The sequence below is a fragment of the Corythoichthys intestinalis genome, chromosome 4, assembly GCF_030265065.1.
Source record: "Corythoichthys intestinalis isolate RoL2023-P3 chromosome 4, ASM3026506v1, whole genome shotgun sequence".
Lineage (NCBI taxonomy): Eukaryota > Metazoa > Chordata > Actinopteri > Syngnathiformes > Syngnathidae > Corythoichthys > Corythoichthys intestinalis.
The window spans coordinates 18075678-18100070 of NC_080398.1; the positions used below are offsets into that span (position 1 = coordinate 18075678).

Consider the following 24393-nt stretch of genomic DNA (forward strand, 5'->3'; position numbering starts at 1 on the left):
AAAAAAAGAGATAAGTGACAGTGGGCTTATGTAGGAATTAACGGTAGGATCATTGGCCTGCAGATACACACCTGAGTCCTAAAGGAGCAAAAACACATTTACAGAGTGGAACTGCTCATAAAATGTTCGTATTATGACATTATTCATGATCTAACTGTGGATTTTTGTTACAGACCGGCCTATGGAGGAAAGTTCTGTGAAGGCTCCTCTCGGTCGTACAAGCTCTGCAACACACAAGACTGTCCCCAAAATGCTGTTGATTATAGAGCACAGCAGTGTGCTGCCTTCAACAGCAAACAGTTCAGAGGATGGCACTACACCTGGAGACCATATACAAGAGTGGATGGTAAGACACTATTTTAGTTCTAAACCAGAGGGGACAAAGGTTTGGTAACGGACATCTAATCAGTTCTTTACTCAACTTGCATTTGAGTAGTCTACCACATTCTTTATATACAGCTTTATGAGAACAATTTAAAAATTAACAAGTTCTGTTTTGTAAAACTGTGGTAAAATATGAAACATTGAAGGTATCCTATCCATCTGCTATAGATCAAGATGTCTGCAAACTATACTGCCTTGCTGAGGGGTATGACTTCTTTTTTGCCCTGGCCAGCAAAGTCAAAGATGGAACACTTTGCACTTATGACAGTAGTAACGTCTGTATTGATGGTCTGTGTGAGGTAATCCTTTTATAATCTTATGTCAAAGAATAAGACTTGTTTTAAATTCTGTATAATCATCATGTGTTGCCATGTTTTGAGACAACTATTAATATCATATCCGATTTTACAGTTCATTGAAATGCACAAAATATGTAAATCAATAATGAGGAAGGAATATAACAGTTTTTCTCCACAGAGAGTGGGCTGTGACCGTGTGTTGGGGTCCCCTGCAGTGCTTGATGTTTGTGGTGTGTGTAAAGGAGACAATTCTACCTGCAAGATCTACAAAGGACAGTACACAAAGCAGCATCATACTAATCGTAGGTCACAACTGTATCATGTGATTTGGGCGATTTTTAAATGTTTTTTTTTTCCTGATGAACTTTTTAAAACTCTTCCTTTCATTTTGTTATTTAGTGGCTAATGCACAACACATGGTAACTTTACAACCTTTATAAAATATTTTCATAACATTTGTGATAATATGTCGACTGAAAAGTAGTAGAATGGCACCTCTTTTATATCTTGACGGCGTCTGTATCGCTTTCATCGGCACTAATTAACTTTGAGGAGGTTTGCAAGAACCTTGCCACACAAAAAAACTACAATTGTGCTGACTGCTGTACGGCATACGTCACTTCCCCCTTTCCCCATTCATTATAAAGACGAAAGTCGATGCGAACGCTTTCATGCAAATTTTGCTAAGATGGCAGAGCAACAAGAGACAAAAAGTTTTTTTCTGAGGACAAAAAAAGGCAGGCTACCAGTACATACAGAATAAAAACTGGCCCGGCTTTCATTTGCTGTCGTGACACCCCCCACCCCAACGGAACTCATCTGGGGGGGCGGGGCTTTAGCCACACTAAGCCACACGGTTGCTAACTGACATATGCTATTGTTTAGCCACAACTGGATTCATTACCTTATTACTAGTCATCCTTCACCCAGCCGCTGGAAGCAGAAATGTCTTTTAATCCATCTGCAGGTGACCAGGAGATTGATTTTTGATCGATTAATGATTTTACGGCACTGTGGGTGTGCGCTGGTCCTCATGGGAAACGCAGTGTTGGTCCTAATGGGAAACATAGTCTGGCAAAACACTTCTGCTTTTGTCCACCGGCGTCACTAAAATCAACCAAAACTGAAAAGCTACCAAGTTTTTCTTTAAATGTTTTTTTTTTTTTTTTTTTTTTTTTTTTTAACATTATGATGTATTTCGATTGGAAGGATTTTTGACAGCTCATCATTTATCTTCTCTTACTTATTTAGAGAAGTTGACATATTTGGGTACTTGTGAATCTACAACATGAAATTAAAATGCCGTTTAATGTAATATAAAGTTCAAAATAAACCCGATTCATGTTCTTCATTTTCGGCTATTTCAGTCGGTTTAAATGGGAATTAATAAAAAACTGAAATCAACTATTTTAATCGTTTTTAGTTCATTTTAAAAATGCCTTGATTCATTTTCATGTGATATTACTTTCTAAAATTGACATTATAAGACTGATTTGAAATGATACCACTCAAAGATTTTGAGTTTGCAGATCTGATGGTATAATGCCTTGAATGAGCAGGGTGTCTCAGTGGCCTGCAAGAACAGGATCGTAACATGTATCGCCGCGTAACACCCTGACATCAACCACGCCCTTTCTTGCAAGTTCCGCCTCCGCCCTAGCCTCAACCACGCCCCTTCTTGAAAGTTCGGTCTCCGCCCTAGCCTTAACCACGCCCCATCTTGCCAGTTACGCCCTCGCCCATCCTCTTGCAGGCTACAGACAGATACACTTGCATTGAATGCGTTTTAACTGTGCACTGATGTAGTCAATCTCTACGGTACAGTATGTTCGATCTTTGTCAACACCATCCGACTTATAATTTACTGTGCTTTCTCACAGAGTACTATGGTCTGATAACCATTCCAGCAGGGGCCCGGTCTATCCGTGTTGTAGAACTGAATACATCAAGCTCCTACTTGGCGATCAGGGACACCCAGAGGCGTTACTACTTGAATGGACATTGGACAGTGGACTGGCCAGGCAGACATCTCATCGCGGGAGCCATTTTTGAATATAAAAGACCTTACAGCAGACCAGAGAGTGTCATATCAGCTGGACCCACAAATGAGACATTGGTTATTGAGGTACTGTATTGGTCAAATATACTGTAGGTTAAAGCTTTACATATGGCCTTTCATTCAGATTTTAGCAATTGTTATTGTGCTCAGGTATTTCACAAAACTTACATTGCACTTTTTATTTTGTACACTCTTTCAGATATTATTGCAAGGTTTGAACCCAGGTGTAAATTGGGAATACACTCTGATGAAAACTGATTCAGCAAGGAATCAAATCAAACACAACTATACTTGGGCCATCATACGCTCCAAGTGCTCAGCATCATGTGCAGGAGGTACACTTACTTGCTTTTTATATTACAAACATAAAAACTGCATGATGTTATGTTTTTAATCAGACACTACCAGATAGAATGAACCTGTAATCTTCCAAATGAGCAAAGTAATGTAGGTCAACAGAAAGATGATGATGATAGTTTGTAGATAAAGGGACCCACTCACAAAGCTCACACTCCTATGATCTGTAATATGGCCTCCGAAGTTAATTGGAGAAGTCATTGTTCCCATCATTACTTAGGGGACATTAACCACCTCCTCGACACTGTGTCCTATTTCACAGACACTCACACGCGCACACCCACACACAATAACAAGCAAGCATATACATGCAAGGGTTTGACCTGTGGCTTTTGTCCCACAGAAGCCCACTAATAACATGCTAGAACTAGGCACATTTACACGCCTGCTTTAATAACTGAGGTGGCCTGATGATTTAAGGTTGGAGGTCAGTGTGTGAACCTGGCTATGTATGTTGTGCATTATTTGCATTTCAGGGTTTCCCCTAGGATTTTTTGAAGCTGTGGTGGTGGTCTGCATAGGAGTCGGACAGCCTCAGCTTGCGAAACTTGGGGGGAAAAAAGTGCATTTATCAAGGTTTCGTCAAGCGTGATTGCGTATGTTTTTCTGCCGAAACAGCCTGATAGCATAGAAAAAAGTACGCTTGCCTCTCAGCTATTGGATGCGTTGTTGACATTAGCGCGGCGACGCTCTGAAAATAGAGTAAGGCTCCATTTTGGGCCCCCCTTCTCTGCACAAATTAATTCGAACTTGCTGTTCCGTCCAAGACGGCCGTCCACCGCTCACTTTCGCCGAAAAGTCCGATCCAAAATACTGTAATGCCCCGGATAGGGGGAAGAAGGAAAGGAGTTGGTAGTGTCTTCCCACTTTTTTGTGGCAACAATAATAAAGAAAACAATAATAAAATAACGGCAGGCTGCCGCGACGTACAACCGCTGTCTCTCTCTATCTCGCCCGTTCTCTCATTCCTCTAACCTACTTCCCACTACGTCACAGCTCCCCTGTCCGATCGACTCTTAAGGAGACCTCGCATAGTTACGGACATTACAATACACAATGAATAGGTTGCCACTGAGCCCTTCACACTAGGCTGCCGCTAGTTTGAAATGGCCTTAAAAAAAAAAAAAAAAAAATCTCATTTGCAAGGCGTGGCGTCTTTTATTTTTGTGTGGCGGTTCGCCACAATCTTATATGTAGGGGAAACCCAGCATTTTGAAATCCGCAGTGTGAAGGCAATTTATGCACATCTCAATGTAAAAGACTGAGGATGCAATAGATTCATCTATTGAAGTGCACTTGCCTTGATGACTGTGGTGGTGGTTCACAGTGTAGTTTGTTTTGATTGATATTGCTGGTTAAAGTTCCTAAACCTGTTTCGTTCCACTCCACCATTCCCACTGCCAGCTCAAAATGTCCTGACAGATGGGTTGGGGCCTTTTTCTTAGTAAAGAGTGCTGCAAACCTTGTTGGGTTGACCTTGCATCAGGTCAAAACTGACAAAATCCATTCAACTCCTGGCAAATTTGTATTCTTGAGTTGAAGTGCATATTTTACATTCTCTTGGATGTTTCCTGTTATTTTTAAGTGTTAGAGGGTTATATTTGCATAGAATACTGTATATGTAAAATACATTTTTATAATATATTTTCTAGCGCGTGTAGTTTTAGAGGATGAATTTTGATACAGCCTAGCAGCAGGGCTGTCTTTATTATTACTGTACTCTATTTGTGGAGCTCATTTATGGGACTTTGAATGAGAAAATGACAGCATCATTTTCCCATACAGGCCAAATGAACACAAAGCCTGCATGCTACAAAGACATGAGAGTCCAAGTGAATACATCATTCTGTAATCCCAGATCCAGGCCAACTACTGGAATAATACCTTGCAACACTCAACCATGCCCTGCCAGGTGAGTCAATACAGTTTGAACAAACCCACATGAAAATGTTTTCCAACAGAGAAAGTGTTCATCATTCAACAGTTAAAGGTTGGGTAGGCCTACGTTTGAGCCAAGTATTGCAACAACTACCAATGTCCTGTGTTCTTTATCCATAAAATGGTCAGATAATGTTAGAATATTGATGTAGGGTGACGGTGACAGATACAAATGCTTTTGACATTAAGTGGCCTCTACAACATCACATCTGCTCAATAAATTGTGCAAGGTTTAAAAAAAATGTGTTTATTGCATGAGTAGAATGTTCCAAACTTCTCCCACAATCTCCTAATAAAGAACAGACGATGTCAAGCTGAGACAGCTTTCTCCACCCTTTCCATATCCCACTAAACACCTGTTGTATAATTACACAATCTTTCCTTTCATATAATGTGAAAATAATTTGTCTTTTGGATAAAACATGTATGTGAGCCACAGTGAGAAAGGGGAAGTTTCTGTTGGATGTTATGTTTTTGCATGCATGTTTCTGTTTATCCAATTTTCTATGACACCTCAGTAACTGTCAGTACTGGTTAGCTTCTGTGTTTCTTTGGAACAGAGGGAGGACCAATTCTAATGTAGACCTAAGCTGAAAACAAAACATATCATATCAAAATCACAAGAGACATTGCATATGAATGTTACTTGTGAATAACAATCTCTGCTTGGCCTTATTGGTATATACTGTATACAGTTGTGGTCAAAAGTTTACATACACTTGTGAAGAACATAATGTCATGGCTCTCTTGAGTTTCCAGTTATTTCTACAACTCTGATTTTTCTCCGATAGAGTGATTGGAACAGATACTTCTTTGTCACAAAAAACATTCATGAAGTTTGGTTCTTTTATGACTTTATTATGGGTTAACAGAAAAAGTGATCAAATCTGCTGGGTCAAAAATATACTGTACATACATAGATCTGAAAAAGCGAATCACTGACTTGAACAAGTCAGGAAAGTCACTTGGAGCCATTTCAAAGCAGCTGCAGGTCCCAAGAGCAACAGTACAAACAATTGTTTGTAACTATAAAGTGCATGGCACTGTTTTGTCACTGCCACGATCAGGAAGAAAACGCAAGCTATCACCTGCTGCTGAGAGAAAATTGGTCAGGAGGGTGAAGATTCAACCAAGAATCACCAAAAAGCAGATCTGCCAAGAATTAGAAGCTGCTGGAACACAGGTGTCAGTGTCCACAGTCAAGCGTGTTTTGCATCTCCATGGACTGAGAGGCTGCCGTGCAAGAAGGAAGCCCTTGCTCCAAAAGCGGCACCTTAAGGCTCGACTGAAGTTTGCTGCTGATCACATGGACAAAGATAAGACCTTCTGGAGGAAAGTTCTGTGGTGAGACGAAACAAAAATCAAGCTGTTTGGCCACAATGCCCAGCAATATGTTTGGAGGAGAAAAGGTAAGGCCTTTAACCCCAAGTAAACCATGCCTAACGTCAAGCACGGTGGTGGTATTATTATGCTGTGGGGCTGTTTTGCTGCCAATGGAACTAGTGCTTTAAAGAGAGTAAATGGGATAATGAAGAAGGAGAATTACCTTCAAATTCTTCAAGATAACCTAACGTCATCAACCCGAAGATTGGGTCTTGGGCGCAGTTGGGTGTTCCAACAGGACAATGACCCCAAACACACATTAAAAGTGGTAATGGAATGGCTAAATCAGGCTAGAATTAAGGTTTTCGAATGGCCTTCCCAAAGTCCTGACTTAAACCCCATTGAGAACTTGTGGACAATGCTGAAGAAACAAGTCCATGTCAGAAAGCCATCAAATTTAACTGAACTGCACCAATTCTGTCAAGAGGAGTGGTCAAAGATTCAACCAGAAGCTTGCCAGAAGCTTGTGGATGGCTACCAAAAGCGCCTAATTGAAGTGAAAATGGCCAAGGGACATGTTACCAAATATTAGCGCTGCTGTATGTATATTTTTGACCCAGCAGATTTGATCACTTTTTTTCTGTTCACCCATAATAAAGTCATAAAAGAACCAAACTTCATGAATGTTTTTTGTGACAAAGTATCTGTTCCAATCACTCTATCAGAAAAAAATCAGAGTTGTAGAAATAACTGGAAACTCAAGAGAGCCATGACATTATGTTCTTCACAAGTGTATGTAAACTTTTGACCACAACTGTATATATGTGTGTGTGTGTGTGTGTGTGTGTGTGTGTGTGTGTGTGTATATATATATATATATATATTTAGTGCTGCCCAACGAGTAAATTTTTTAGAAAGAAGGAGAAATGCACAGTACTGAGCAGGAAAGTATTATTTTACTTATTTTACTGATTTTTATCCGTTTCATGAAGATAACTAATACCAAATATGGGACCAATGTAAATTGTACCCAAAAAACACTATCGGAATTTTGTGCAAGATTTTCTACCTGAATATCCAAGGCAAGTTTTTGTGTCTTGTTGTAGGGGTTTCACAAATGCATATCACAGTGTTTGAAAAGTTCACAACGCTGGAAAAGTGTTGCAAATTAAAAAATTATTACCTGTATGTTCAGTATAGTTTTCTATTAAATTTTGCTATGTTTTTTGAAATCAGAAAGAAAGATTGTGAATCTGTAGAATTACCTAGATGGCATACATGTGTTTATTAAAAACTTGAGGTATGTACTAGAGATGTCCCGATCGATCGGGTCCGATCACGTCATTTTCAAAGTATCGGAATAGGCAAAAAAATACTGGCCATGCCTTTTTTTAATATATGTAATATATGTGTATATATATATATATATATATATATATATATATATATATATATATATATATATATATATATATATATATATATATATATATATATTTTTTTTATTATTATTATCTTTTTCTAATTGTATTTAAAGTTACAGACATAATATGTTACACTCATCCAGAGTCTTTAGTTTAGGCTTAAGGTAGGGTTATCAAAGTTATCCCAAAACGGCGGTAATTAATTTTTTAAAAAATGTATCACGTTAAAATATTTAACGCAATTAATGCATGCACTGCACAACCCACTAACGCATTGTCGCGCTCAATCTGTAATGGCGCCATTTTACTTATATAGAGAGATAAAAGGCAGCGTAAAATGAGTAGAGTGAATTTTGGCAGCCTTTGGAGCCTTTTTTTAATTGGCTAAAGCCTTACAATCCCTCTCCCTATGATTAGAAATATCATGGGAAGCAATGTGGGCAAGCAAGGTAGCAATTGATCTTTTTCTTAACACCTTATGTTATTTCCCAACGCAGAGAAGATATATCAATTGGTAGCACTACGCACAGTCATGGTTCCACTTCCCATCATGCATTTGGGCATGGCTACAGTATCATTTACTAAAAGCTCAACAAATACACTAGATGGCAATATTTAGTCACAATATACAAAGTCACAAGTCTTTCTATTCATGGATCCCTCTCACAGAAAGAATGTTAATAATGTAAATGCCATCTTGAGGATTTATTGTCATAATAAACAAATACAGTACTAATGTACTGTATGTTGAATGTATATATTCGTCCTAGTTTTATTCATTTTTTTCTTAATGCATTGCCAAAATGTATATGATCGGGAAAAACTATCGGGAATGATTTAAAATTGAATCGGAGGCGAAAAAAAGCAATCGGATCGGGAAATATCGGGCTCGGCAGATACTCAAACTAAAACGATCGGGATTAGATCGGGAGCAAAAAAACATGATCGGAACAACCCTAGTATGTACTAAACACAAGCACATAAAAACACAACATCTAGTGATGGTGTGTTTTTGTGGGCTTTCATTTCACACACATCACTTTCCTCATTTGTCGGCTGAGATCTGCACAGTGTCACATGAGATGGAGCGCAGAGTAGGGAGAATGCAATGGATGACACACATGGGATTGTTTTAATCAGCAAGGTACATTGTTAATGATGAACATGTCATGCAAAATAAGTTTTCAAGTCAGATGTACAGGGCACAGACACACATACAGGTATGACAAAATATTTCAATAAAAGTAATCTCCTTCATTTAGTCATTTCAAATTGTTGGTACAGAAGTGTAGCAGGTGCAATTTCCACAAAATTATTTTTCAAAGACAAGCCACCATATAGTGTTGCACTCGATGAATGATTTCACTCCAGATGTATTAGACGTCCATCTCCAAAAAAATAACAGAATATTTTAGCTATCTGTGACAGCTGCTGCTGAAGCTTCAGTTCCTCTGGGTCTCTAAGTACTCCCACGTAATCGCTTTGCAGTGGTCTAAAAGATACAGTAAGTCAGATTCTTCCAAATGAAGTGGACACTGCTGAAAGCTACAACTTTCAAAGTGTGAAAAAAATAGCGTAACTGAGATACTGACCTCATCTTGCCTGTAGAGGTTTTTTTTTCTGCTATTTGTTGGCCAAGATATTGTATTTCGTTTTTTTCTCAATCTGGAACATGACCAAAGTGACACAATGGGCCTATATTGTGGCATGTCAGGGTTATGCGTGCAGGAACATCGTCTTTTAAGTGATAAGACTTTTATTTATTTATTTATTTTTTAAATTCTAATAGAGAACCTTGTTCAGCAACATACAATACCCTACCATAAAAATATGAAATGGTAAAATTCTCAAGGATAAGTCATTGGGTTACTTACAGTATTATGAAACAAGTGTCATTGGAATATAACATTATGTAGCCAATAATTGTCTAATTTCAAACAGTTTTACAAGCAAGGTTTTTTTTTTATTCATGAATCATTATGTTACATGTCGTTGGCTCAACTGCTGTCACTGTGAGTGTTTTTCAGAAGCACGGAGGAAGTAGTTGTTGGATATGTGGCTAGGTGATTGAAAACTAGAGATACTGGTTGTTGTACTGGGTACCGGGGAGGTGCTCCCTGGTGCCATTCTGTGCACCCCTCCTGGCCCGGGGGGGGGTTGGGGGGCCGCGCCTCTGTCCCCTTGGTCTGACTCTGGCCCTGTCCGCCTCTCCGGACCGCGCCGGCTGCCGCTGCCCTCCTATTGGCAGGGCCTCTGGTGGGGCTTGCTGTCCCTTGCTGGTGGGTTGGATGTCCCCTTGTCTCTGGCGCTCGGCGTAGCGTCTGTTCAGGGTGTTGAGTGGGTGCTCGGGCGGCGGGGGAGGGGTGGGCGGATGCGCCGGGGGTGATCTGGGGCGGGGGGTCATCGGGGCCCTGGCGCTTCTCCCGCCCTGCGGCCGGTGGTTCTGGCGGACGGGGCCACGCCTGTGGGAGCCTCCCTCTTAATTCACGCACTCCTCACTTTGCACTGTAAATACAGTATATTTCACCCTGGCAACTACATACTCATTCATTCCTCGGGAGAGTCGGGACGGGCCATACCTTGATTTTATTGCATCACACACCAAAGTTGTGGGATGGATGGGACCAGTTTGGGGGGTGACATCACAGTTACCTCTTCACCCAGGCCTCGCACATTTTTTTACACACCACACACATCATACTCCACGGGGGAGCTCCAGCAAAGGGCGGTGGGACGGGCGGCTGGGTAGAAATTTCATGCAGCAGTGCCACTGCCCCAAGCCGAGCTCTCCTATGGGGAGGCCGTGGCCCTTGGGTGGCGCCCACGCTCCATCTCCGCTCTTCTGCGCGGCTGTCGCGTGTTTGGTGGGGCTCGCGCACGGCTGGATGCGATTGGGCATGCTCGGGTAGGGGGCCCCGATGCTGGGATTGGCGATGGGGCGGCATAGGGTCGGTTGCCGACGGGCTTACACTCACAAGGGATTCACACGATCGCTGGTTTCTAGATCACAGATCTGATTTGTGTACACTCCACCCCTCCCAATCACTTATCTTATACTCTCCCCCACCCCCTCCCCTTCTTTCCCTGGTCAACAGGCCCCCCACATGGTGTCAACCGGAAATACATCTAGCTGACGATAGCACCAACATATTCATAGTTAGTGTAGGCGTTCAATGTATTTCTTGTTGTTGTTTGTGTTTCTTTTCTTTCTTTTCTTGTGTTTTTTTTTCTTCTGTTCCCCCATAACCCCTTTCTGTTCGCTGCTTTCTCATAATAAACGAGGTATGTTGAATGATCACAATGGGAGTATGTCATAGTATCAAAGTGAAACATTAAAACTGTTCAGACCAACCGGACACGTGGACTTCCATTCTCCGTGTCAAACAGCTGAACAGGACAGGTTAAAAAAAATAATAATAAAATAAGAGATACTGGTTGTTTTCATTCACGGTTCCTCTTCAGTTTCTCACACTGAGTTTGCTTATGATGTTACAGTACACATTTACTAATCCTAAGAATGCCAACACTTTGATGAGGAGACAGTCCTTGAGCATACTCTGAAGAACTTTTTGTTCAATGAAAGGTGCTCTGATTTCACAATGAAAAAGTCTATTTGGGAGTAATTTGATTTACCAGTAGTCATTCGATTTTATGTTTTTATACTTTTGTGGCATGTTTGTTTTGTGATATTCTGATATTTCTCATGAAAAGAGTTCCTTGGCTCACTAAAGGTGAATATGTACTGGATTACATCATAGAAGAGGGTTTCTGATGTCTACAAATGATACCATTCTTTTTTACAGCGTAAAATATATACAATGTAATACAACCTCGGTAAAGCAAAAGAACGGGGATTCACATAACCCATATACAGAAGTTAGAGGTTACGTAATGCTTCTACTAAACATCTACTGTAAACTAAACCCTCAACGGGTATGTGATCCCACACATTCGCTGTGAAGCTGACCTAATCATCTGCAATTCTAATGTGCCATATTTTATTTATGAAGATACACTTAATTAAATTTGTTTTTCTATGTGAACTTGTAGGTTTCGCAGCAGTGCCTAACATTTAGTGATAACAATATGTTGGATGGATTTTCAAGAGGGTCTTGGGGTACATTGGAGTGAGGTGTAGGAAAAATGACAAACCATGTAATAAAAGTATTTAAACAATTGTACTAGAATTTTTAGTAAACAAGCTGTTGCAGTAGCTTGATTTCAATGAGTCTCTGGACAAAGATTAAATAGTTGTGCAGAAAAAAGCAAAACAAAAAATAGATGCACATGATGGTTTCACAACAAGCAATCATTTGATTTTAAGACTTGTGTGTCTAACTACCCGTTGCAACACATTTGTTTCATAGGTTTAACGAAATATGTGCAATCAAAGCCAGATGTGGTGCTGTTTACTTCTAGAAGGGATGATCCCTGAGATAAGAAAAGGGTTTAAAATCTGTGGTTTTCATTTCCAGTCAAAAAGCTTTGAGTTTGGATTGTTATGACTTGCTCTGAAGCCAGTCAGCCATGAACAAATGTCTTACACCTTGGTTGGTTAAGCCTGAGGGCCATATCGCATGTGTCAGGTGTCAATGATATAAGAAGTAAAAAAAAAAAAAATCTTATGTTTTCAGTGGTGGATTATCTTTCTTGTCAGCGCTGCACCAGTTGTCTTCAAATGTTCGCAGGATTACTGTTCATTGTTGTGGTAACAAGGTGCAGGTTGGAATTTTGGCTCTTGGAATTTTGGCCGAGCCCCTTCTGTCTTGTGTTAGGCAGTATACAAAATAAATGGATGGTAGGATTTGGAAGAAAAATCGGCAAAACGTCAAGATGTCTAAGGCAGTTTATGTAAATATTTAAATCAGGGTAATGTTCCTTAGTTTTCTAGAAAAATCAGTTTTATTTTATTTATTTATTTATTTTTTTAATTAAAATACAAAATTTAGGAAATTGTTCATTACATGGGCTTGATTTTATTTACAGATTTTCAAAAAATGCCATGCTCAAAATTGTGCATTTCATAGGTTTACTGAGTCCATGGTCTTTCTCTAATAGTCAGTAGCATTGACTTTGTTATCAATGACTGCTTCTACACAATTCTTGTACGTGCCCACTGCCCTTAAGCCTCCTGTTTTTTCTTTTGGGATGTTGGCCCATTCCCCTTTGTCGAAAGCCTCAAGTTGTTTGGTTTCCTGGCCATTACTTTGGCCTTCAAGTCCCGTCACAAGTTCTTGATGGGATTCAGATCAGGACTCACTTGGCCATTCTAGGACGTTGAAATCATTATCCCACAATAATTTCTCCATTAACTTATTGGTAGGTTCAGTATCATTTTCTGTACGTCCATTTGTGGCCAAACTGGAGTTTTTCAAAAGATTCCTAGTTCCTACATATTTTCAACAGGGATCTTGATATGATCCTTCTTGCTCTTGATTCATTGGGCCTTGACGAGGTTCACTGTGCCACACACATGCTTGACAGTGGGTACAGTGTTTTTTGGATTCATCAGTCCATCATTGCACGGATCATGCACAAAGGAGTTTTCGACAGACGTAAGCCTCGGAAGATGTCACTGCTAAGGAAGAAACATTTAAAAGCTCACTATGCCTTTGTGCTTGCTAATTAGTTAATGGTGACTACGTCTATGGCACTACACATTTACAACATCTTAATGTTTATCTGCACGTTTTACCATGCCCATCGATTTTGATTGGCTCACATTCACCTATTCACGCCAGTGGTGCTGTCGCCAAGCAAAGCACTGACATAGCACACAATTTATGGTACAATGTCATGTCCAAGGACACTGAATGTAGGCAGTCACAGTCTGGATCAAACCGCTAACCCTTTGATTATTGGATGCGCTACTAACTGCCGTATGGCCACCACAAGTTTTAGATAACAGTCTTGTCAAACAAATGTCATAAAAATCAACTATTTCACAAATTATTCCTCAATCATGGATTGCATGTTCATTTGCATTCCGTGTTTCAGCTTTTAGAATGGTACCCTTACAATATTGTGTAGTTATCACATTGTCCTAAGTGAATTGGAGCCATGTAAATAAGGGATTGGGAGGCTGTGCTCAGGCATGAAAATCTCTCACCTTTCGGCGAAATTCACCGTTTTGAAGTCAAAAAGGGCGACCTACGTGAATTGCGTAGATCCGAGGAGAAATTCTTTTTGGGAGGAGGGGAGGTGGGGTCTGGAGGTTTTATTTAATTATTATTATTATTATTATCATCATGTGATTAACTTAGTACGTAAACTGAGCACTTAATAAGAACACAGTCAGCAAATCCTTCTAGATGCTTCGCTGACGAGAACCAATCATCGGCCCAAGCATGCGGGCTTTTATTCCAAACGCGCGCACTCCTTACGTGAAACAAGGAGTGCTCGGCGAGCCTTTGGTTGCATTGCAAAGCTGCGAAAACAAAAAAGCAGGCCTTATCCACACCGGGGCAGACCAGAGCGCAGCATACACACTTGCCTGTATTTGCCAGCAGATTGAATTTGGTGAGTAATGGTTTCAATCGTTTTCACATTTTGCGATATAAAAAAGTTAATGCCATTCGTTGCAGCTTGCGTTGAACACTGCCAGAGCTAGCCAAATCTCCCATGAAAAAAAATAGCTCCCGTTAAATTGGCGTCAAGCTTGTGTATTTGGCGGTAATATAAACGAAGAAACACACTGTTGAGTCAAATTAAGCGGCATGCTCTCGGATTGAGGGGTCGCCTCGCATCGCATCGCTCCCGTCGTCCGCCTTAGACGCGTTATTTTCGGCTGGGACTTGAGCTGACGGCCGGTGTCGGCACAACACCGGCCCGACGAGTGGTGGGAATGACTCTTGCTTCTTAAAGCTTTTCAGAAATACAGGGATCCCTCGTTTTTTGCAGTTAATGGGGACCAGAACCCGCCGCAATAAGTGAAAACCGCGAAGTAGCCCCCCCCCCGCCCCCCCCCCCATTTTTGGGGTGTGTGTTCAATGTATTTATTCAGATTTTACATTGGAAAAAAGATACATATATATAAGACATGTTTTTTCACTTTTTTCACCGAAGTATCATTTATAAATGGTTTTCAAGCACTTCAAAATGTAAGAATTATGATAAGTTTTAAACATGTTACTGCCCCACCGAATTATTTTTAAACAAGAATAAAGTAGTAAGAAAATGCTTGGCTTTATTAAATGCTTCATACTGAGTCTACTCAAACCCTCTCAGGCTTTGTTAAACGGTGATTGACACATGTGCAAAGTTTTTCTTTTTATATATATTTTTTGTTTGAAGCAACTTATTTGATTGAATAATAAAAACACAAATGTCCTAGCCAAAATGTGGCCCAAACGCAAAACAACGTTACTTCAATGGAAAAATTTGTTTCAATCAAGAAAAATAGTTTTCAAATGCTTTTTTTGTCTCAAATTTATTTTGCAGTCAAAAACATTTTTTTTTATTGAAGTGACTTTTGGGATTAAAAGTATAACTGTATTTTGATTGAAGCAACTTTGTTTTTGATAGAAGTAACTTTGTTTTTTGATTGAATAATAAAAACACAAATCTACCTCCATCGTTATGGAGAGAGAAAGAAATTAAGAAAGCTTTAAAACTAAAAGCCACCGGGGAGTCTTTTTTTTTTTTTTTTTTTTTTTTTTTTTATATTTATATTTCATTACATAGACATGCCTCTTAGGGAAAGGAGATTGAGGGATAAAAAAAGGAGTTGGATGAGGCTGCTAAAGGCAGCGGATACCTCATCAGCTGGGTGAATAGCAGACCTGGTAAGAACAGGTTTGCAAGGATAGTCGGGTATTAAATACAATTATAAACACATTACAATGTTATTTTTCTATAAGATTTTATGTCATTGCTTTATTAATCATTAGGTGCTAGAGTTGTTAAGTATGGATAATAATGAAATAATAGTTTTGAGAAAACTGTGCTGTTGGTGGCTCAGTGACCATCTGATGTGGTTTGTTCTCAGATGAACAAGTTGAGGAAGGAAGTTTTGATGCAGAGGTTGAAGGAAGAAAAGAGCTAGACTGACTGAGTCACAGCCAGAAAGTGTGGATGACAGTTTTGATTTCTATTCACTGTTGCCCCCTCCCAATTAAAGTATGTCACAGTCGCAGCCAATTATTATCTAAAGCTGGTTAAAATTGAAGTTATGTTGTTTTAAGGTGTATTAAATACTTGTTCATGTGCCCCTTTTGATCTACGAGCACCCGCCCCTCCACCGGTCTCTGCACGGCCCTGCTGAAACACAGTGTGGGTCGACAGAGCTCAATATTTTGTTGGGGTGTACAGTGTACTGGAACATATTTCCTCCACACCCTTCTCACCTTTTTAACCCCTGACCCATTTTCATGCCTGTGTGCTTGTTGACTCAGTTAGCTATGTTGTGTTTTCCCAGCTGGTCTATTGGGGCATGGGGGGCATGCAGTCAGAGCTGCGGAGGAGGGGAGCAGACACGACAGGTCCAATGTGTCCAAAGAAGTCAGACTACAAATGCCACCCTTGCTGATTCTCACTGTTCTCAGCCGACGCCAGCCAGGAGGCAGGCCTGCGGCATCCACAGTTGTCCACCAGCTTGGACCACCAGCTCATGGTCACAGGTAGGTTAGTTATTAAGCAAAATGCACCTAAAAATGAAATTGAGCACTACTGTGGTTGAGCTAATTAGAGATCATTTTAAAACAACAGAAATATATATTTTTTAATGATAAACTACTCTACCTGTAGTGGTTCTGTACATTCAGGTTTTAAAGAGCGCAGACAAGCTGTGACTTTACCGTGTCTTGTGACTATGAGCTCAATAGCTTGTAATGATTCCATTGACATCTACTCTATTGCCTCTGTCCAAAGATTTGTAACCTCAACTATCACCACTTTTTCAAAGACTATGAGCAAATAACTGGTCGTTTTTGGGAAAATGTGGGTGGTTTTTGGCCTTACCACTGGTATGCTGCTCATTGTGCCTCACAGTTGGGTTAGGGAGGTGTTTGCAGGCCTTTTATCATCCAGAAGCACAAGATGTTCTTCTGACTGGTTGATTTTCAATTCCAGTATTGTGAAGTTTCAATATGTCATTGTTTCTGCAAAATGATGCAGCTGTAATTGGGCCCTGGCCTGTTTTGTTAAGAGACGCTTATTTCCAGCATTCTTTTTATTACATTGTATCATATTGACCGAGTAGTTATGAATGGTACTCAATTTAAGATGAACGAAAAATATGATTTAAATCAGTAAATTTTCAGCCAATGGTCTTCAAATATTGAACGTTATATTTTAGATTTATAAATGTGAATTTAAAAATTGTCCACATCAGCATGTTGCTTTCCATTTACTTTTTGCCTTTATTGTATGCAGCAAAAAAAAGAAATTAGCAGATCGTTTGGCTTGAACAATGCTAAAATGTCACAATGTGTCTCCTTTTTCAAGAAAAGCTGAAAGGAGCATCTCCTTTCCAAGTATAGTAATTGTTGACGCATGTATGTTATTCATGTACAATTATTGCACGTTAGTTGAATACCCATTCCTTTGATGTATTTTATTGTTTGTTTTGTTAAGTGTATTATTTCTTTTCATCTTAGATCCTAGGTTCCTAACGGGGGTTTGATAACCCATTTCTTCCTTCGATTTTGAATTGACGGCTATGAGTTTTTCTCTGAGATAATGGAGTGTTCTCTCTCTATGTCTGAGCCCCATTCTGTAAACTTTGGGGTGATTACATTTCCATACATATTTTATGAGTTAGACTTCACATTTTTTTCACGCATGAAAACAACATAACCTGAACTCAACTAAAACTTGAATGCCAAATTTTAGAACCAAAGATGCAACAATTTTATCTGTAGTGCAGAAAACAACACGTCACACATGCTAGGAGGGATATCTGTGTGATTTTAGCACCATGCATGATGGGTAGTCTTATTTTCTCTTTCAGTGTTCTCGTCAGTGTGGCAATGGCTTGAGGAAGAGGACAGTGCTGTGTGCTAGACTTACCTCAGGGACACAGTCACAGACCTTGCAAGATACTTTGTGCGCAAGCTTGCCTAAACCTGCGAGTCAGGAATCTTGCTTTATCAAACGCTGTCTGAAACAACGCAAAGTCCAGTGGTTTGTCTCAACATGGCAAGAGGTAATTCTGGAGCAATTGTTGGACCAATACTAAAATTTGCTAGAATTTGTATACAAACTTATTTTCTGCTTCATATTTTGAATTCTTAGTGTTCAGTAACATGTGGCCGTGGCTATCAAGCACGTTTCATCAAATGTGCTGAAAAGGTATGCACTTCATAAGAGTTTGCAACACATACTAAAAGGATTCATTTGAAACAACAATTTTTTTCCCCCAAAATCTGATTACCGTATTTTCGGACTATAAGTCACACCTGAGTATAAGTTGCACCAGCCATAAAATGCCCAACGAAGAGGGAAAAAAACATATGTAAGTTACACATGAGTACAAGTTTCATTTTTGGGGGAAATTTACATGATAAAATCCAACACATAGAACAGATATATGTCTTCTTGAAAGGCAATTTAAAATAAAAATACAATAGAGAACAACATGCTGAATAAGTGTACAGTATGATAATGTTACATGATGCATGAACAACAAAATGCGAACGTGACCGGTATGTTAACGTAACAGCTATTAAGAGTTATTCAGATAACTATAGCATAAAGAACATGCTAACAAGTTTACCAAACCATGAGTGTCACTCCAAAACACCAAAATAAGATGTGAGATATTATAATGTGTTAATAATTTCACACATACAGTGGGGCAAACAAGTATTTAGTCAAACACCAATTGTGCAAGTTCTCCTACTTGAAAAGAATAGAGAGGCCTGTAATTGTCAACATGGGTAAACCTCAACCATGAGAGACAGAATGTGGGGAAAAAAATAGAAAATCACATTGTTTGATTTTTAAAGAATTTATTTCCTAATTAGAGTGGAAAATAAATATTTGGTCACCTACAAACAAGCAAGATTTCTGGCTGTCAAAGAGGTCTAACTTCTTCCAACGAGGTCTAACGAGGCTCCACTCCTTACCTGTATTAATGGCACCTGTTTTAACTCATTATCGGTATAAAAGACACCTGTCCACAATCTCAGTCAGTCACACTCCAAACTCCACTATGGCCAAGACCAAAGAGCTGTCGAAGGACACCAGAGACAAAATTGTAGACCTACACCAGGCTTGGAAGACTGAATCTGCAATAGGTAAAACGCTTGGTGTAAAGAAATCAACTGTGGGAGCAATTATTAGAAAATGGAAGACATAGAAGACCACTGATAATCTCCCTCGATCTGGGGCTCCATGCAAGATCTCACCCCGTGGCGTCAAAATGATAACAAGAACGGTGGGCAAAAATCCCAGAACCACACACGGGGACCTAGTGAATGACCTACAGAGAGCTGGGACCACAGTAACAAAGGCTACTATCAGTAACACCATGTGCCGCCAACGACTCAAATCCTGCACTGCCAGACGTGTCCCCCTGCTGAAGCCAGTACACATCCAGGCCCGTCTGGGGTTCGCTAGAGAGCATTTGGATGATCCAGAAGAGGACTGGGAGAATGTGTTATGGTCAGATGAAACCAAAATAGAACTTTTTGGTAGAAACACAGGTTCTCGTGTTTGGAGGAGAAAGAATACTGAATTGCATCCGAAGAACACCATACCCACTGTGAAGCATGGGGGTGTAAACATTGTGCTTTGGACGACTGATCTGTGTAAAGGAAAGAATGAATGGGGCCATGTATCGAGAGATTTTAAATGAAAATCTCCTTCCATCAGCAAGGGCATTGAAGATGAGATGTGTCTGGGTCTTTCAGCATGGCAATGATCCCAAACACACAGCCAGGGCAACAAAGGAGTGGCTTTGTAAGAAGCATTTCAAGGTTCTGGAGTGGCCTAGCCAGATCTTAACCCCATAGAAAATCTATGAAGGGAGTTGAAAGTCCATGTTGCCCAAAGACAGCTCCAAAACATCACTGCTCTAGAGGAGATCTGCATGGAGGAATGGGCCAAAATACCAGCAACAGTGTGTGAAAAGCTTGTGAAGAGTTACAGAAAACGTTTGGCCTCTGTTGTTGCCAACAAAAGGTACATAACAAAGTATTGAGATGAACTTTTGGTATTGACCAAATACTTATTTTCCACCATGGAAAATAAGTTCTTGGAATAAATTCTTTAAAAATCAAACAATATGATTTTCTGGTTGGTTTTTTTTCCACATTCTGTCTCTCATGCTTGAGGTTTACCCATGTTGACAATTACAGGCCTCTCTAATATTTTCAAGTGGGAGAACTTGCACAATTAGTGGTTGACTAAATACTTACTTACCCCACTCTAGGTCGCTCCAGAGTCGCACCCCCAGCCAAACTATGAAAAAGACTGCGACTTATAGTCCGAAAAATACGGCATACAGTGAGTCCTTTGAATATATTTCCTAATTTCTGGTTCTCTAACTGAAGGATGCAGCAGGCAAATACAGAGAGCTTGCCGCGAAAAAATGCCACCACATCCCCAGGCCCAATGTGGACCTTCAACGACTCTGTACCTTAGCTGAGTGTCAGGTTCGTACAACCCCATCAGTCCAGCAGTGGAATGTACATCATCATCATCATCATCATCATCCATCGTTACCTTACCCAAGACCTGAATGGCATGCATCTCCTTGGTCTCAGGTAAAGAACAAAACTTGAGATGAAACCTTTCAGTCTCCTCACAAAAGCAGCATGCGGTACTAACTTTTATTTAAATCAGGTTTATATCATTCATAGGACCAATTGTCTTTGTGCTAACAGTGTACAGTGACATGCGGAGGTGGGGTGCAGTCTAGGACAGTCCAATGCCTGGCACAGAGGAATCCCATTTCGGGCTGTGCCCTCCATCTAAAGCCTTCAATGTCCCAGGCTTGTAACACAAACTTCTGCCCACAAGAAGACAAAAAGGGTACAGAACTTCCTCTATGATTATAATGTACCGTATCTATTCATTGACTAAAACTCTTCATTACCCAGTTCAATCTGATGAATCTGATAAAAAAATAATAACTGACTGATGGATTCTGTTTTTAATAACGTTTAATTTTGATTTACACTCATTCCACAGATCTGGCATGTCAGGATTACTTCAACTGGTGTTATCTGGTGCCACAGCATGGCGTGTGCAACCACAAGTTTTATGGCAAGCAGTGCTGTCAGTCCTGTTTACATTCAAACCTATAATCTCATACAAGTGACAATGTCTGTGATGCAGACAGGAAGGTAATTAGATAGTCAAAAGACTATAATTGATGCCCATGCTTGGGAAGTTGTGTTGTGCTGTGATGTGCTTGTGTAAAGCACTAAAACACTCAAACAATAGTAGACAATGCAAGTTCCAGCGAGCTGCAATGACCGAATCTCTCCACGCAATCCTCGATATCTGAAAATGAGAACTTTTTACTGCGAATGTTACCGAGGAATGTGATAAGGACAGTGGTTAAAGAAGAATTGAGGTCCTGGAGAAACGAACCATTAGCGTACCTACCAAAAGAAGTGGAATCCCTGAAAATGTTCTTTTCAAGACAGAGGGAGAAAAGTTCAAACATCTGATGCATCCTTGTTGGCACTACACTGCTTGATGAACAAGAGCTAATGAAAAGGGACATCACTAAATCATTTTACTGTGAAACTTGAAGAAAAAGTCCTGAGTGGATTTTGTATTAGCTGGAGGAAAAAATGATCCTCTGTATTTACAAGGTTAAAAAATGAATAAATCTTGAATAAACTGAGGTACTCCTTACACTAGTTGTATACTCAGTGGTGCTATGGGGTTGTCATTTGCCACCATTACAATGAGGAATTAACATAAATAGTTGGCCCATGTACTGTATGTATGTTATTTATTGGCTTTTCAATACAGCAATGCTGGAAGGGTGTATTAATAAGCATTATAAATGTAACAGCTTATTACTCTACCCAAACCCATTCGTATTTTGCATTGTGTATCATAAAATACTGAAAATCTGCTTCATTTATTTGGAATACATTACTTTTCAATAAAAATATATACTTTGATAATGCTTAATTTGATAATGATAATGATTATTAACAACACTTCATGATATGACATGTGGTCGTCAACAACCTTGAAATATGTTGCTGTTTTTTATTCCAATCCAAAGTAAATAAGAGAGTGGGATGACTACAAGTACAGTATAAATGCATTAATTCAAGTTCAATATTGTGTTATATTTTGGCTGCAGAAGAACTGGAAAGTCATGGTTTGTGCAATGTCACAGCACAGCAATGTTTGCAATGTCAATAAAACAATTAAATGTGTTTTATTATCCAGAGTTCAAAATTATTCTGACTGAAATCGTGAAAAGTCCTACTGAACGTCTGTGTATCTTGATAGCCGTTTTCACTCGAGAACTTGCAGAGAATATTTGAACAATATCTAGACACAGTGGTACTGTGGGAGGTGTTTCCTTCAAATTTACCATAACTCTACACTCAAGCATCTGTGGGTGCTGCTGTGTCATATATTTTATGACATTCAGAGTCAGACTAAGGCTTTATTAATTCATGCCATCTGCTAAGAAAAAAAGCCACACACAGTCTTCAGACTGAAGTTTGTGGAATTTTCTGCTTGCGCCCCAGTCAAGTCAAAACTTGATTTAATTGTTTATGGCAAGAGAAGAGAACAACTTTCAAAGTTGTATTTCATAAAATACTATGTTGGGGTTAAAGTGTTTTTGTTTATGTGATAATGGCTTTCAGACAGTAACTTCCTGTAAACAGTCTAATGTGATCAAGATAAATCTGATAAAAGGCAAAACTTTACTAAAAGCAGGTCTTACTTAGTCCTGCTCTAAATGGTGCTATCTCTATCTGCATCTGTTTTGAAAGATTAGCCCTTTTGCCTGAAAACATTCAAATGGTCCACTTAAGGACACCGTTATCTTTCCATCAGGATGCATCCACATCAATCACAGCAACTTTAGTTGGATGCCACCAACTGATGACAACCTCCCACATTGGTGAAACGACTGAAGCAGTGCTGATTTCACAAAAAAACGGTTTCCTTGCGAACATAGGAAAACACAGCATTGCTTAAAATGAATTTGACACCGCTGTTCTTAAGCTATCTCCATCACCTGACAGTGACTTTTGCTGGAAATTAAAGTGCGTATGAAAACAAAAAGCATGTTTATTTCATATTTTAGCCTGTGTTTTATGCTCCTGAATTAAATGGACCGGTTGGATATGTGTGGAAGCGATCATGTTATATATTCAATTTTTGAATCCCGCGCCATGAAAATGAGTTACTTCCGGAAGTTCCGGCTCAAGTCTCGGGTTTAGGACGAATACGAATGTGACGTCACCCGGGTCAGCATCTCACCATACAGCATTGCTTTATAGCATGCAGATGGACAGCGGATTCATCTGATTTTGCGGATTAATTCATTTATTTTTCGCAGCATGCCAGTCAAACAGCTGCAGGCTTTTGTAGCTGCACCTGGGAGAGGCGTGTGAGCCTGTTTGGGTTTCAGAAAGTTCCTGTTCACCCCTAGAGCCCTTTAATGGTAGGCGTGGCTGAACGGCAGATTAAAATGTCATCTGCGCTTTGCCAAATTGATATATATAGTCGAATTGTCTCAAATTATGATTGTAATTCACTTAATAAGGCTATTTAAGACTTTTTTTCTCCTGTCGTAGGCATGTTAAGTACAGTTTGTCTAAAATTTGAATTCGGCATTTATTGTAGTTATCCTACGGTAACGTGAACGAGTCTATTGATTGGAAATATCAACTGTTATGCAAAGTTGTGACAAAAAGCAGTGGAGGATTTTTTTTCAGTTGCAGTCCACTTTATAAAAAGGCCTTTTGCACGCTGTTGAATGGCCGCCAAACCTAGGGTTAGCTAAATAGGGCCTAGGGCCAGTCTTATGCTATTCTGGGCCCAGGAGCAAAACCAGTGTGTATGGTAGGGGGGCCCACAACCAACACCAAGGCAAGGCAAGGCAAGGCAAATTTATTTATATAGCACAATTCAACACAAGGCAATTCAAAGTGCTTTACATCACATCCAAATGCCAAATCATTCAATTTTTTGCCAATCAATGTTTTCGTTTTATGGGTGCCATTGAATAGCTAGCATAGAATATATAGAATTGAGAAATTCAACGCCATATTTATTTTGTGCCTATTATAGCCCATCAAAGTAAAATAATTGATTTGGTCCAAAGTGACAAGTATGCAATTGTTGGACATGTTGAAGCCCCATTATTCTTTTTTTTTTTTTTTGCCAACCAGTTTGTTCATGATGGGTGTCAGTTCAAAGATGCTACAGTGTAAAATATGAAATACAGGAGAAAATTAACTCCATTAATGTTACAAATCATAGTCCATCAAAATAATTGATTTGCTGATTCCTAAATGACTATCATCTTGACAAAGTGACAAATTGGACACTTTCAACTCAAATTTTTCCTTATTTAATTTAAAAGTAGGTAAAGTATAGAGTGTGAAACATGCTAGAAACATGATCAAATCAAGAGTAACTCTCTTACAGAATTTTAACCAGTCGATATGTGAAT

The 24393-nt window shown here is 39.6% G+C and overlaps 1 protein-coding gene across 1 annotated transcript in view; it reads left to right on the forward strand.

Annotated features, from left to right (window-relative positions):
• Positions 1-22085, forward strand: part of LOC130914734 (A disintegrin and metalloproteinase with thrombospondin motifs 16) — a 59453-nt gene extending 37368 nt beyond the window's left edge. Inside the window, exons 13-24 of the mRNA XM_057834187.1 lie at positions 174-346; positions 553-683; positions 862-985; positions 2564-2808; positions 2942-3077; positions 4885-5011; positions 16201-16402; positions 17734-17928; positions 18018-18074; positions 20279-20491; positions 20612-20759; positions 20919-22085. Coding sequence (XP_057690170.1) covers positions 174-346; positions 553-683; positions 862-985; positions 2564-2808; positions 2942-3077; positions 4885-5011; positions 16201-16402; positions 17734-17928; positions 18018-18074; positions 20279-20491; positions 20612-20759; positions 20919-21034 — 1867 coding nt within the window. The 3' untranslated portion in view covers positions 21035-22085. The remainder of the gene's footprint in view (positions 1-173; positions 347-552; positions 684-861; positions 986-2563; positions 2809-2941; positions 3078-4884; positions 5012-16200; positions 16403-17733; positions 17929-18017; positions 18075-20278; positions 20492-20611; positions 20760-20918) is intronic.
• The last annotated feature ends 2308 nt before the right edge of the window (positions 22086-24393 follow it).